Below are 15987 nucleotides of genomic sequence, written 5' to 3'. Positions count from 1 at the left end.
CAATCAATCAATCAATGTTTATTTATATAGCCCAATATCACAAATGTTACACTTGTCTCAGTGGACTTCAGTTTGTACAGAATATCATTGATGGTTATTGAGGATTCTTCCTTCACCCTGTCTCTCTTTCTTTCTGTCACTCCTACTGGCCTACAATCTCATGACAATAAACAATTACAAATAAACAAATACAAATATGAACACATCTGAGTCTGCACCGATCTGTCCATGTTCAAATCACATATAATAACGAACATTTTCTAAACTGCTTTTAATGTTTAATGCTAATGTTTTTCTCAAGTTTTATATAGAGTTGTTTTTACGATAGTTTATACATTTTAACCAGTAGAGTGTCTCTGGTGTTTGAATTGCCTTTATAATGTGAGTTTGTTTCAGTTATTATTCCAGACTATTATGGCAAAATACTAAAGCTGTCTTTTCAAGGATTTACTTCTACTCTAATCATCTTGCCAACATATACAAATTCAGTCACATTTTATCATTATTCCGATAGTATTACTGCATGTTTTACAGTGTTTACACTGTTGGTGTACTGTGGACTGTGTAAAATAACATGTACATTTAACATCTTTTCTTTTTAATAACTGTTTTGAAATGCCTTTGTCTGAATGTCTTTCATTTTTGTAAAGCACCTTGAATTGCCTTGTGTTGAAAGGTGCTATATAAATAAACTTGCCTTGCCGTGCCTAGTATCAATCAATCAATCAATGTTTATTTATATAGCCCAATATCACAAATGTTACATTTGTCTCAGTGGACTTTACAGTTTGTACAAAATATCAGTATGACAATACGACACCCTCTGTCCTTAGACCCTCACATCGTACAAGGAAAAACTTCCGGAGAAAACCCACAGTTTAAAGGGAAAAATGGGAGAAACCTCAGGGAGAGCAACAGAGGAGGGATCCCTCTCCCAGGACGGACAGACGTGCAATAGATGCCGTGTGTAAATTGAAAAGATAATACATTTGCAACATAGGTAGTCCAAATGTTTGGAAATAACATGGAAGTATGGCAGCCCCTAGGTAAGGTCTTTGCTTATTTGTCAATAACTTTGTTAATAAAAACATCGCTCTTATCCAAACACGTTTTAATGATGACTGAAGCTTATATGGGTGGGTGTGTGTGTGTGTGTGTGTGTGTGTTATTGAAATGTAAATGTTTAAGTGTCATTTGTATAAAGACACAACTCAACATGGAGACAGTATTACATGGGTGTTTACATGTAGCGGTTTGAGCAGAAGCATTCCTCTGCTACACATGCGTGTCCATTCATGATGGGTTTCTTTTTCCACTCAAATGTTACATTCCACATGTTATGTGCAGGCATGTACAGTCTTGTTATTTTGCCTGCAGTTCCAGATAATACTTTAGCCAACCCTGTAGCCACAGTCAGAGCACAATAACACACACACACACACACACACACACACACACACACACACACACACACACACACACACACACACACACACACACACACACACACACACACACACACACACACACACACACACACACACACACACACACACACACACACACACACACACACACACACACACACACACACACACACACACACACACACACACGGCGTGATGACAACACTTCTTTATCAAAGGAGGTAGTGTGTTGTGTTCTTGAATTGGATTATATTGTTCAGGTGGTTTTATTACTGGGTTAACTGACTCCCTTTATATAACAAATGTTATTATTATTTATTTTTACATTATTAGATATTACTGCACAGCTTTTCCACTGAAATACTGGTATGCTGTACTACTTATATTCTTAATTTTTTGTTAATTTAAAGTTGAACATTTTCCTTTTTTTATGCTAAGTTCCGGGTTCATTATTGAAAAATGAAAATGCGCTTAAAAGTGCTGCAGCACCAACTCTTTTCACCCTCTGTCTGAAACAAAAGCCCAGTCTGCGCTGATTGGTTAGCTGACTTGCTTTGTTGTGATTGGTCAACAGCTTTGAGATGTCCTGCCCCTTAGCCTATCACGTACAAAGTGTTGGAGTGCTAGACGATAGAAGCAGGATTGTTACGTAGTGATGTCACTATGCTGCAAAAGTAAACAAAGGAGTCCAATGGAGGCATTTCAGGCAGCCAGTATGTGGGAGAGAAACTTCCCCTGGAGGGAACTTTGGGATTTTAACATTTTCATGCACATATACCTATATAACACACTACAGTAAAGGCGAAACCACAAAAAGCATAATAGGGCCCCTTTGAACTGCTCTATATCTGCCTTTTTTTACAACTGAAATCCTTTTACTGTGATTATATTGGCACCATCACACAAACCATAGTGTGGCAACCTCCCTATATGTGTGAACCTACTTGGCAATTAACTGGTTTCTGATTAAAGATAGTACCGCAGTTTTGTAAGAACTACTGCAGTGCAAACCCACACACTGGAATAAAATCTGGCCGGTGGTTAAATAAAGCCATAAACCGCTGCCTTAAATGAGCACATGAGAAAATTACTCCATGGGTCATCAAGATTTATTGTCTGAATCCATCTGACAGTGATGTAACCACATCGCAAAGTGCTGTAAACCAGAGAGTTTACCCAAGAGCGTCTCGCGTTGCTTTTACAAGTCTACAATTAGCCTTTTAACAACTGCTGTCCATTCGCCTTTAGAGGACAACAGAAAAATGCAGCTCCTTTCTGCTCTCACAAATTAAGCAGATGTCCTTATACTGCAGGAGAGGGTGGATAACCGTGGATCCCAGCTGACTGAAAAGTAATTAATCCAGGCTGACAGGCTCCAGAGGCTTTGCTGTGACACATGTTGAATCTGACTGCTGATCAGGAGCAGGTCTAAGTGTTTCATCAGGAGATGACCGGCCGTGTTGCCTGGATACTGGGATACTGAGGCAATGGCATCTGTGAGTGTGTGTGTGTGTGTGTGTGTGTGTGTGTGTGTGTGTGTGTGTGTGTGTGTGTGTGTGTGTGTGTGTGTGTGTGTGTGTGTGTGTGTGTGTGTGTGTGTGTGTGTGTGTGTGTGTGTGTGTGTGTGTGTGTGTGTGTGTGTGTCAGATAACACAGGGTTGAACACTCAAATGTTATTTGGATGCAAACACTCTCACTAGATCTAAGTTTAAACTGGTCAGTTTGAAACAAGTACTTATTTGCAATGGCAGGTAAACAAAAGGTTTAATAAAGAGATGCTGAGATCCAATATTGGGTTGTTTTGGGTTGTTTTGGGTGGTGCTTTTGCTGAGATTTACCTCGAAGGCACAGGCGACATCATTGAATTAGTATCTCTTTAATTCTACAATTTGTGGTAGAAAACCATTACTGTATCACATTTCAAGAGCAAGGATTCAACTCAGTCTGTTTTGATGTTTTCCTTATTTAATATTTTCCGACATTAAATCCACAATAAGTTGCTCAAATTTACCAATGTTGTCATGTAAGTAGAACAAAAACCTGTGTGGATGGATGAACTTAAGGTTCAAAGGCATAGTCAAGATGAAAATATATTTTCTTTTTGTATGTTTTATATTCTAAATTAGTTTCCCATGGAGGTCAGGAAAGTGCAGAAGGCTGATGGAGGTTTAGATAGCGGAACAGTGCCACCATGTGGCGAACACAACATCATCTGTTATTAGTGACAGATTATGTACTCTCTTTAGGGAAAAAACTGGAGGGGTTTAGTGTCTTGGATCCCATGGAACGAGGTGAACTGAAACAGTTGTGGCTGAGGGGAGTAATTTTGCGCCTACTAATCAGAGGGTCAGTGGTTCGATCCCCACCCTTGTGGAAGGTACTTAACCCTGAATCCCCCCCCCCCCAAAAAAAGTATGTCTAATGTATTGAAGTTATTGTAAGTATCTTTAGATGTAATGTATGTAACCTCTCCAGCTACTAGTCTACTCTGTACTTTGATCCGATCAGGACTTGAACCGGCAACCAGTGCCCAAGCCAAGTTCACACACACTGAGCTACTGCCGCAGTGTTAGCTCTACGTAAAGACAGAAGGAATACTAACTCCAAAGTTCTGAGTCTATAGTCAGAGGGCATTGTTGAGAGGTTAACATCCACCTTCCTGTCACTGTCAGCCTCCACCCCGGCCCAGGGCAAATAAACACTTCCTCTGATTGTCCCATGGGGGTCCCTGGGAACCTGTCTGTCCTACAATACTCGTGGAGAAGCACAAGCCTCCTTCACTATCAAGGAAACGCAAGTCTCTCCTTGGTTTGGATTCAGAAATGTAGATATATCCGCTTGATATTTCTGGCTCTCTATCTCTTCCTCTCTATTGTCTGGAAACAACATACCGTCAGTCAATAGTGCACTGTATGTTCTCACAAATAAAATGCAGCCAATGTATTTGCAATGTATTTTGAGTGGCAGCCTGTTACAGCGAATAGTATTTCCTTTATTCATGATACTTTTGTACTACTTTTATTCATTAACTTGTGCTTGCCTCTTTATTTGAAATGTCCACACTGTGGGACGAAAAAAAGGATTTCTGCTACTTTTACTTACTATAGATTTATCTTAATTTGCAAAATACAAATATTCATCGATTAATCTGCTGATTATTTTCTAGATTCATTAATAATAATTGTAGAACATACAAGTCAGGCCATCTCAATTTATGTGAGTCTGATAAAAGCCTTTTCTGCCATTTTTGCTATAAAAAATTGCTTAATATCCACTCATTTTCAGAATAGTTTGCAATTATTTTTCATTTGATCAGCTGATGGAAAAGCAGATTAATTGTTGCAGCTCTTATCTTATTTTCACCGTTAGTCACAATTTATGTAACCATGAAGATTTGACTACTCAAAATTAATCTGTCAGCAAATAAAGGCTAAAACCAGTTCAAACAAATACTTTATTGAGCCAGTCTAAAGCCTGCTCTGCTGTTGCGTCTCATTACGGTGGGAAACAGGTGGTTTTCAGGTGAAGCAGATGTCAGGCTTGTGCATAATTCATGATCTGATACTGGAGCAGTGGGGATAAATAACTTATCAATCCATGTGTAGCAAGTCTGGGGAGAAAGCCAAGTGAGGTGATCGCATTATTCAGGATGTTTTCTGGGGGCACAACAAGGTACATCGCAACAAAACCACCAAAAAGTTTTCATATCCGAGTGAAACTCTCTCTAGGACTGATAGAGTTAAAGGTGAGGCTCTGAAGAGGAGCGGGTGAGAGTGTGCGATGGAGGGCAGTGGGACGAACACAGATGGATTTATGGCCTCAATAAACCGTAGTCCTGGACACACAGGAGTCAGAGTAACTTTCCACAGCAGGGGGGTGTGATGGGGGAGGCTACCTGCTGCCTGGATTCTCATCTCATGGTCAGTTTTAACACAACTCTTCCAAAAAGCCCAAAGCCAACAAACTGGTAAAGCGGTACTGAATGCAGCATTGTAGAAAGACAGACCACTGTATGTATTGGGATAACATGTTGTTAAAAGTCATGTCATGAGGGAAACTAGCTCCAAGCTTAAATCCGGCATATTTACACTTTTTGTTTTAAGTGTTCAATAATGTGCATTGTCCCTGCCAAATAAACGATTAAATGAAAAATGAAATGAAAATAAGAATGAATAAAATACTTGATCAGCAGGAAAATAAAGGGTTTTACAAATCGGCTTAACTTGATAAAAAAAAACATACCTTTTTGTCTCCATCCTTTGTGTTCCCTCGTTTCTTCTCCCTTTCTGCTCCCCCTCTCTCCCGGTCTCCAAACAGCTTCTTCGCCCACTCTTCTTTCTGAGCAGCCAGCCGGTGAGCGTGGGAGTGGGGATGAGAGGGAGGGGGAGGCTGGCTCTCTCCAGGTGCTGGCAGGTTGTCTCCGGGGGCCAGCGGGGCCCGGTAACGGTCGGCCGGGATCTTATTCATGGGTGGGGGCAGGGTGCTGCAGTTGGCTGAGGACCATCCGTCGGTGGACTCGGCGTAGGACTCCTGGTCGCTGCTCAGGCCCTGGAGCTGGCTGTGGTGGTGCTGCTGCCGCCAGTCTCTCAGCACATGGACTGGCAGCCAACGCTGGGGCTCCACCCCTGCTCCTCCACCCCCTCTCTTCTCCCCTCCCACAGCTCCTCCTCTCTTCCCCTGTGAGTTGTGGTTTGGGTTGACTCCTCGAGAATGCCGGCCGGGGACATCGGGGTGAGCTAAGGGGAGAGGGTGAGGGAGGTCAACCAGGTGTGGATCGTGGCGGTAGTGGCCGTTTCTCAGAGCTGGCGGAGGAGGGGGAGGTGGGAGAGGCGCCGAGGCCCCGAGGGTGGGGCTCCAGGCCTGCTGGGATGAAGGGGGGCTGTCCCAGTGGCGTGGCCCGGAGATGTGGTTGTGGTTCGGAGGACCCCCGAGGTCCACTAACAGCACTCTGTTGCTCTTCTCCTCAGGTAGAAAGTTTCCGATGCCGCTGTCGCTGTTGCTGCTGGTGCTGTGGTTCTGCTGGGCGTCGTTGTCTGGATCATGGAAGGCCCGGGCGCGGACCCCCTCAATGTTGTCCCCCATGTCCCGATAGAGGACTGAGACGAACTGGAGGAGAGGCTGAGAGCTGGGCGGGAACTCCAGGCAGCCCCCTGTGTCGGGGTCCGGGGTGCACTCAAAGCCGAACCTCCTCGATACACCTGAATGCACCTGAGGAGACAACAGAGAGGCAGACGTTTTCTACAATGCAGTCCCCTTTTCTCAGTGACAAAATATGAGCATGTTTGAATTGTTGTTAGCTGATTTTAAATTCATACATATATTTGGTTGTTAGTATATGTCTGGCTGATTAGCCTCAGTGACCCACATTTAAAGTAACTTTAGGTGTCTGTAGAAATCTCAAGAAACAAAAGGCTTATATATAAAATGTTGTTTCTTATTTATGAACAGATTTGTCCTTATTTAAATCATAATTTCGAATTTTAGATTTGTCATAAATGTTATGATGCGATTACATGCAACACTGCTGCCTTTGAGAAGTTGGGCAAGTTTGTTGAAAATGTATATTCATATTCCACTTTATGAGGTATTTAGAAATAGTATTGTATTTGCACAGCTACAAAAAAATAACAGAAGTAAAACGCCCTTTTTTTTTAAAATAGTATTTTTCTCCCTTATGAAGAACTTATGAGGTCTAAAAAAAGTGAATGTGAGTATTTATTAACTCTTAAAAAACACCTATATAATGTTAAAAATCGAACTTGCTTATATAAGCTTTTATAGGAGCTTATTATAAGGAATGGCTTGTGTATTTATCTGTATAGTCATGACATGTTCTCTTTTATATTTTTATGATAAAATGATGTCATCTCCTTTTACAGTGAGAGTGATTTGTAACCCTTATTGTATCTCATCACGTTACCTGGTGTTGACAGAGGTCTGGGTCCACGATGAACACGTGACAGGAAGTCCTCAAACTGCCCTCTTCATCTCGTCCACAGCTGAAATGAAACTCGTCGTGGTCATCAGTGGCCTGCATCGTGACCAGTCCGAAGAATCTGCGGTCGTCAGGACAACAGGCGCTGAAGGCCAGTTTCTCTGCAGGGTAGGTGGCCAGAACATGACCTCTGTCACTGCACAGACGCACACTGTCATGCATGACCTGGTGGGACACAGTTAACACGTTACAATATCAGACAAGGAGGAGACAATAACAGTTTATATATATACTGTTTATACTGCTGACATACAATAATCCTAGAACATTACTTTTCAAGTGCCTCGTAAGGACAAAACCACTTAGGCTAAGTATGCCTTAAAGAACTGTGTTGTATAAAACAAGGATTTTCTTAGGATGCCATTGGCCCTTAGCTACATAAGTGTTCCCTGATGTGTTACGAGAAGCTTGTTAGTAACCATTTTAGAGGATATGTATCAGAGTATGAATAAATAAATAGCTGGATATTTAAAATGTAAATAATATAATGCAAATTATATTTAAAAAATATGTAATATACTATTAGAAAACCATTCACATCTTCTGTCGGTTTTGCTTATTTTTGTTGTCTTTTATTTGGTAGGAGATAGTAAGCACTGACAATAAAGCTGTCAGGTAACATTAAAGGAGGAAGATGCGAGTGAAGTGTAACTATAGTAACTGAAGTGCAAATGTGCTGTATTATGACAGTAAAAGCCAAAGTTTCAACAACGCTATGCAACACTCATAAATGGTCCCTAGTAAAAATATTCCTGAGACATTTTAAAAGGCACCCATAGCAGATCCTTAACTTTAATTATGGAATTGTGGAACTTCTTTTTAAATTAGTATTATCATATCTTTGCCTATTTGAGTATCTTAATAACTGAATAAGAAATATATCATCAGATGGTTAACAAAAGATATATTTTCACCTTCATGAGGACCAGTGAATGGATCTTCTGCTCAGCCCGGAGGCGCCTCATGCTGCATCTGATGGCCTGCAGGCTGTCACTCTCCAAGCTCGCCCCTATGGAGGCCAGCTCAATGGAGCCCAGGTACCCAACGATCATGCCCACATTGAGGATGCCCTCGCTGGGCTCTAGGCTAAAGTCGCCCCCATCTCCTACATCTAAATCTTGCTCTTCCTCGTGGTGTTGAAGGTGGAGGTGGCGGAAGTCAGCATCCAGAAAGACAGAGTCGTCATTCAGAACTTGGGCCATCTCCTCCTCGGAGAGCAGGTTGGGGTTGCTCTGGGAACGGGAGGTGTTCTGATACGAAGGCAACTCTGGATCAGAGATCGGACGTGGCTTTGACGACGAGCTGGGTCTGGGTCTGTCCTTGTCGGAGCTGCTGGAGGACTGGCTGGAGTTCTCAAAGATCATGTTGAAAATCCCTCCAGACTGCAGCTCCGCCACAACCTTCTCCGCCCTGTTGATGCCCAGCTGCTTAGAATCCATTTTGGGTTTGTACCAACCCCCACGGGCTCCACAGCCTGACCTGCTGTTGTTGTTGTTGTTAACACCATTGTCATAGAAGACATCCAACTCATCATCACTTGAGCACGAGTCCGGGTAAGATGCTGCCATTGTGTTGCTGCTGTGGTGACGACTTCCAGGGGTGCGTTGGTGGTGGTGACGCCTCTGACGTTCTCCCTCAGCGATCACCAGCTTCAGGACACCGGTGCAGCGCCCGATGAGTTTGACGACATCTTCATGCGATGCCATGGAGACGTTGATGTCATTGACAGACAGGATGTGGTCTCCTGAACGCAACCCTACATAGTCTGCTGGACTCCCCTTCAGGATGCAGCTGAGGATACATGGACTTTGACCTGTCAGTGTAAAGCCGTACCCAGTTCTTCCTCTCGCCACCTCCACGGCCCGGATACGACCCTGCTGCATAGAGGAGGAGGGCGGTGCACTTCCACCAACCGGGCGTCTTTTTGATGACGCATCCCCTTGCCTGAACATTGTGCCAGGGAACTTCCTCTTGTCCATTGAATTAGTAGGCCTGCGTTTTAATTAGTCATTATACATCCCTAGGCTCTGCTCAAGTACCAACGCAGGGCATTATCCAATGAGTCTTCCTTTCAAACTGCTCTGCTGGCGAGAAAAAATTAGCAGCTGTACTAAATGCAGCAGATGGGTGAAAGTTTCGTCCTCAGTTATGGCACGGCCTTGCTACTGTAGCATTCCCATCCTGGTGTCACTATTCCTCCCAATTCATAGACTCATTTACCTGCAGCACAACAGAACAGAATCAAGTCAGCCATGAGCACCTTTTACTCCCATATTCAAAATGCATACATGTTATTCCTATGGTTGCAGGCAGTCCAAAAACTAGAATGATTGAAGTAAAATGTGTGAATATTCATGTACAGTATAAAACCTGGAACGGCTCCATTGACAATGATTTGGAAAATATGTTACAGATGACACTCAGAGCACCCAGGGAATTGTATGGAGACATTTTCTGTGGTAGAAATATACAATAGAGCTCAATTTGGGATACAAAATAAAACAAACATTCTGTGACTCCATATAATCAGTCTCCTATTCATTGTCGATGGAGCAGCTCCGGTAGATACAATTCATGACACCAAGTTTAAGCTTACATTGAGAAGGGTAGGTCATGTTCACAAATATGAACAGAATTCTCCTAGGCCATAGATATAAAAGATGGAATGCTTAATAAGGGCGTTTTCTTCTTTAACATGCATACATCTTAGTTCCCATGATGCTTCCATATCACAGATCAAACATGCCCTCTATCTGGTCTATGAGGCAGCTTAAGAGCTCATTACAGTTATTAAAACACTCCAAAATGTCAAATGAAAGCATTATACTGTCATTAATGGCAATGTTGACAGTTATTATGGTATATTAATAAGATGAAGGGGTTGAACACACAGCCATACCTGTAGGCTACAGGGTGGAGTCAGAGCAGCTATGTCCAATGGGAAGTAATGTTTTTAAACCAGAGGCGTTTAGACACCTGGCAGGCATGCAGGTAAATTAAACAGACCCTGACCACCACAACTGGAACTACACGGTAACTTTTAATTTGGCTTTTTATCAACATTGCCTGTGGCTTTCGTTTGAGTTTAACGACCGTTTGTTCACAAATAGTCGGGAACAATGTCTAAAAGTCAGTAAAGAAAGAGTTACCGTTAGCTGAGATTAGCTGACGCGTTACTGTTAGCTTAGCGGCACATGCTAGTAAAGCTTCACGTTAGAACGGGTTGCAATGCTTGCTTTTGAACGAAACTACCAACTGTGTGTGTGTGTCACTTTACACTCAGGAGTGCATGCGTTTTCTCTGTCAATTCACGAAAGTTACCATAAAAAGTTTCTTGCCGTGGCTCGCTGTTCAAAAGTGCAACCACCCGTGCTTAACCTGTAGTCCCGCCCCCTGATTTCCAGTTCTTTGGAATGTCGGTCCGTAACTACGGTAACGGTGCTGTACACAGACTTTTACATCCTGTCATTGGTTTTCCGAGTTGTCAGTCACGCAGCGAACAGTTATGTGGGATAACTTGAATAAAAGTTAGTTTGAGAAATCACAGATAAAAGTATCAACAGTAGCATATTCTACAGGTGTCAAAACTCAGCAGAACGTCAGCGCCAAACTTAGTCTGCTTTTGTAATTATGAGAGTATTCTTGGAAAACAGGATGCATATATCGATTTGTATTTTAGCATCACATAGCAAGAAAGCAAACGATAACAGCTGGACTCAATACGTCTGAGTTGTAAATCTGGTATAGCAAAGTAAAAGGTGGATGCAAAACAGTTTTTAATGAGTTCGCTGTAGCGGGGCCCCTCAGCGGGAGAATAAAAGTGACTTACTTGTCGGTGTCCGGTGGTGATGATGTTTGGGCAGTTTCCATAGTTTAGTAGCTAAGGGTTAGTAAGGTAAACTCAGGGACGGTGGGTAAACAAAAGAAAAGGCTGCACCATCTGGCGAAGTAGCCTTAGAGGAGGAGGAGGAGGAGGAGGAGGCCGGCAGGAGAGGGAGGTGTGTTTAGAGAGGGCAGCGGAGGGGGGTGGTGGTCAGAGGGGGGACTTCAAACATGATGAAGAAAATACATCTCAAAGTCCATTAACTATTGAAAAGCATCAACACAATGTGGCACAGAGCAGCCCCACCCAACACTTCAAAGTGAAACAGTGGATTCAACTAAATAAACCAACTTCAGAAAGACATCTGCATTTCTGAGGTCGAACTTCAAAGTGTGTTTCTATTGTACCTGCATAGCTGTTTCATACCACAAAGACAGCAGATTAGAGCACACACACAACTCTTGGTTCGTTTTGTTTTTTGTTGCTTTAAAAAAAAAATTGTTTTGCAATTTTTAGTGGAGCTGCAATGATGAGTCAACTTATCAATTATCTTAACTAAGAATCGTCAATTATTTTTGGTAATTGGTATGTTGTTACATATAATTTCTCATACAGAAGCTGCATACAATATTGTGTCCAGCCTACGGAATACAAATATTTCTCTGTTTTAACTCATAAAATAAATATCTTTGGGTTTTTGAGTTTGGGATTTAAAAAAACTGGCATTTTCTGATTTTGTACACAACACCATCAATTAATATAGAAAATAATCATAGGATTGGTCAATTTAAAATATTATTTGTTGCAACCCTTATTTAAAGTATTTTTTAAGTCATTTTTTGGGACAGGATTTTCTTTCGTTATTTGTAACCCCTCCAGCTTTATGTGATTGTTCAGTTTTGTAATTAAAGTGCAAAAAAGTGTTGCTTTTAGTGCAGCTCATATAGATGACATGATAAAACCCTTTATAAGGTTCAGTCATAAAAAGCAGTTTGCCATGTGCATTGCTTAAAACCTGTGCCATCGACATTTCATGAACCATATGGCAGCTGTCTGCTAATCCTGTTAATACCTTTTAATCATGAACCACCCATCTTAATGGATACTGTAAAACAAGAGCAACATATGTTTTATACTGTGGTGTCTATAAAAGGGAATTAGAGGGCTGAGAAAAGGAAATTGTGAAAATGTGATAACGTGATCGTGTCAAGAGGTCAGTGAAGGTCTAATAACAGGCGTCAAATGACTTTTTGTTTCCTGCCTGGCTAATAACTAAGAGGAAGACAAGCAGACCAGGTCTCATTAGAGGTAATCTTCTGACAGGTTCATAACGTTAGACACACAGTGGATCCTGTGTTTGCCATCAGTCATGTTTGCAAAAGATGAATCTGCATACACGTTCGATTGACCTGCCACAACTCTCACAAACATCTTACAAGTTCAACATCTTTAAATAATTTATTCATTTCTACAACAGACCATATGCAGTGATCAATATCTTTAAAATATTAAAACAGAAATACACAATGTTTTTTGTTTTTTTACAGGCTTTTGTAAAAAAAAAAAAGATGTTAAGGAGGCTTGAAGCTCAAGACAAGAAACTAGAGGGGAGTGACACAATCTGCAGTCCTTTTAGAATCATTGTATGAATCAGTTGTGGCTAGTCAGTAGCCAAACTGTATATTTTAAGACGGGGGAACAAAGGAGGTCTTTTTTAAAAGCCAAGCACCAACATGCTAAACGCACGACATTATGGAGAATGGAATGAACTTGGCAGAGAAAATGTAACTGTGATTCTCAGCTTTTTAATCAGAACAAAAACTATTTTTTCCAATTTGCCGATTCTTGTGGAAGGAAAATAAAGTCTTTAAAAGGGAAGCATGTTAAATCTGTTGAACATGACCTTTGTCCACGACCTCCACGCCCACCTCCCCAAAACCACAACAGATTTCTGGGTAATCGCATTACCCCCTGCAGGGGTCCCCAGTCTGTCTTTTGCTCTTAAGATACTAAAAGACAAGATGAAAAGAACATTCTGCTTTGGATCATTTCCTTTAAGTAGCGCAGGAAAACAGGTTTTCTATTATCGTCAGTTTTCTTCCCCCACACAAACAGACTTGAACTGAAACAGGACTCATTATGCTCGTCTAATCAGGGAGGCCTCACAATGGAATTTTAACGACAGCTGCAGAGTCATTTATTGATATATTAAAGAGGCCCTACTATGCTCATTTTCAGGTTTATGTGTGTATTTTTGTGACATGTTTACATGTTTGAATGTTCAAAAAAGCTGGTGGAGCAACTCTTTTCACCCTCTGTCTGAAACCAGAGCCTAGTCTGCTCTGATTGGGAGGATGATGACCAAAAGGAAGTCTGTCACCTTGCTTGAAAGTGGCAACATATTTAGCAAACAAATCATTCTTATGTACTGTTGCATATCAAGAAAGCACCTAACAAACATGAGTTAGTCCAAGTTTAAGTGCTTGGTGTATTTAATATTCTGCACAACGATGAGTGAAATGTTTAAAATTCAACACAAAAACAGAAAAGCTCCCGCCGTCACCGTGGCATCGCTAGGCTACACTTTCTCATCTGTTGATTTGTCAAAGCTGCGGTTGATCGCTAAGGTTACAAGGCTCCCTTTGGATTGCGTCACATCTCTTCCACTCATGGCAACCATACCCTCTGCGGGAATACAGTATTAAGGACTTTGCAAGAAAATTAGCATTAACGCTAAGCATGCTTTCAAGCTTTCAGTGTACAGGACATACATATATTCAGTCTTTATCTAAGGCAAGTGTATGTACAGAGTAACGCTCCCCAGGCAACTCGAGGTCAAGTCTTCAATAAAATACTTTCTGCCGAGTGATTTTCTCATCATGTATACGTGTTAAGACAGAAAAAGAATCACATTATCTTACCGTCTATTTTAAACATCGCTCATCTTAACACAGATCTTACTTCATCATGCACCATGGCTTTCATACTACTTTACAATATATATTTGTTTTACAAGATACAAATGTAAATCCATTTAAAGACTGCAAATCACTTCCAGTCTTAGTACAACATTAAAAGTCACATCTTACATCCTGAGAATTAAAAGAGTACAGGAAATGGACAGGTGGAATCATTCAGGTGCATGGGGAGCACACAAGACTTGAAAAATAAAGAAAGAAAAAACACGGACTTTAGCAATATGATAAAAGTCATAGGAGGAAATACTTTCCCCGCATGCTACTGGTTGAACAAATTAGATTCTACAAATTAATTCTACTGCCATTTTGGTATTTGTTGCTTGGTATTTCCCACCCTCTTTAGTGTTGTGAATGGGCTAACAATATGTAGAATTTTGAAAACTCAAAAGAGTGAGAGGTTTTTACCTGTAGTTCTTTTTAACATCCAGAATGCCTGCACAGATACAGAAATGTCCTTTGACAAAATAACATCCATCACTGGAGAAATAAATGATATGGCTATTAGTGATCATTCTTATACATAAAATATTTACTATTCAACTCGTGTGTGTCAGAGAATGACCCCTAGTAACATAAATATAAAACCGGTCTTTAGAGATTATAATTATCGCCAACATTATGCAGGCATTTGTGTCAGCCCATTGTCCTAACCCGACCTTAAGCACTCTTTACTAAACGCACTGAAAAATAGATGCATTGAAACTTTAAATATAGTAAATACTTTGCATTTTCTAATTTCTTCTATTTGACTTGACTGACATCACAATACTCAAGCAAGTCCTCACAGGAAAATAAACAAATCCAATCTCTGTTTGATTAATGTTGTTTTGTTTTTTTAAATCAAGGTGCTGGGTGGGAGGAGGTGTTCAAGGTGCCGTCGTTCGGAGGAATGGTCTGTGGGTGGGGGGGGTGGTCGTAGGTGGAACCACAGTTTGAAGGATTTTCAGCTGGTGTCCTTCATCTAGGTGAACGGTTTAGACATTTTGTCCACAACGTTGAGCTACTTTTTTTTCTTTCTTTCTGCTTGCTCTACTGAATTCATTATCAGTAGTTCTCATTTCAGGAGGGAACGGGGTGAGGCTACAGCAGAATCTTCTAATGAAACCTTCCCCTCCAGCTCAAATGGGGAGGAGTGAATGGAGATCTAATTTCTCGCCCTACCACATTTCCCACTCTAATCCACTTTTCTCCCCGTCGTCCGTTGCCCCCGGCCTCTCTCCGTCTGCCTCCATGTTCTCCCCCCCCCCCCTCAGAGGGACGTGTCCTGGTGGATGGACTGCAGGCAGCCCAGCAGCTGATGGTAGGGGCTCCCCGGCGAGGCCACGGTCTCGAACACGGACTGGAAGGCCCTGCGGTCGAGCTCCTCGTCGATCTGGTGCCGGTAGAAGTCCATGGCCACCAGGCAGAACAGGTTGACGTCCACCACCTCGCTGGAGCCCATACGGCTGATCACATGTGGCAGTCTGGTACAGGAGGGGGGGCTAAGGACAACAGACTGTACATGATGGATGCTCATAGTCATTAAATAATAAAACCAGAATTACTGCGTCACTGTTGTAATCCTTCGCCAGCTTGTCAAGTTGCAGTTTACATCACAATCAGTTTAGAGTTAATCACAGCGATCTACCCTTACCTCTGACTGTATCACCGTTAGTGCGATAGAGACTTTGTAATATTTTAAAGGGAATTCTGTATTTGTTTGCATTTGTTATGTACCTGCCGAGGGAGTGCAGATGGTAATGAGCAAATGGCTAAATCTCACAA

At 41.7% G+C, this 15987-nt stretch overlaps 2 protein-coding genes and 1 long non-coding RNA gene across 18 annotated transcripts in view; 1 reads left to right on the top strand and 2 right to left on the bottom strand.

Annotated features, from left to right (window-relative positions):
• Positions 1 to 11371, bottom strand: part of rgs12b (regulator of G protein signaling 12b) — a 63612-nt gene extending 52241 nt beyond the window's left edge. For 6 of the 8 annotated variants that reach the window (XM_034202408.1, XM_034202412.1, XM_034202411.1 and 3 more), the window contains exons 1-4: positions 11252 to 11371; positions 8337 to 9642; positions 7348 to 7587; positions 5670 to 6635 (exon numbers count right to left, since the gene is read on the bottom strand). In XM_034202408.1, the coding sequence (XP_034058299.1) occupies positions 5670 to 6635; positions 7348 to 7587; positions 8337 to 9401 (2271 nt within the window). In that variant the 5' untranslated portion in view covers positions 9402 to 9642; positions 11252 to 11371. The other 2 variants (XM_034202409.1, XM_034202410.1) reach the window with 2 other exon arrangements.
• Positions 10371 to 15763, top strand: LOC117537249. The gene is made up of 2 exons (XR_004567697.1): positions 10371 to 10455; positions 15477 to 15763. It is a non-coding gene; the product is annotated as an uncharacterized LOC117537249 (long non-coding RNA).
• Positions 12800 to 15987, bottom strand: part of htt (huntingtin) — a 67167-nt gene continuing 63979 nt past the window's right edge. For all 9 annotated transcript variants that reach the window (XM_034202399.1, XM_034202404.1, XM_034202400.1 and 6 more), the window contains one exon: positions 12800 to 15686. In XM_034202399.1, the coding sequence (XP_034058290.1) occupies positions 15473 to 15686 (214 nt within the window). In that variant the 3' untranslated portion in view covers positions 12800 to 15472. The remainder of the gene's footprint in view (positions 15687 to 15987) is intronic.

Source organism: Gymnodraco acuticeps, unplaced genomic scaffold, assembly GCF_902827175.1.
Source record: "Gymnodraco acuticeps unplaced genomic scaffold, fGymAcu1.1, whole genome shotgun sequence".
Lineage (NCBI taxonomy): Eukaryota > Metazoa > Chordata > Actinopteri > Perciformes > Bathydraconidae > Gymnodraco > Gymnodraco acuticeps.
The sequence above is the reverse complement of the archived record's forward strand: the minus strand, read 5'-3'. Positions and strand labels throughout refer to the sequence as shown.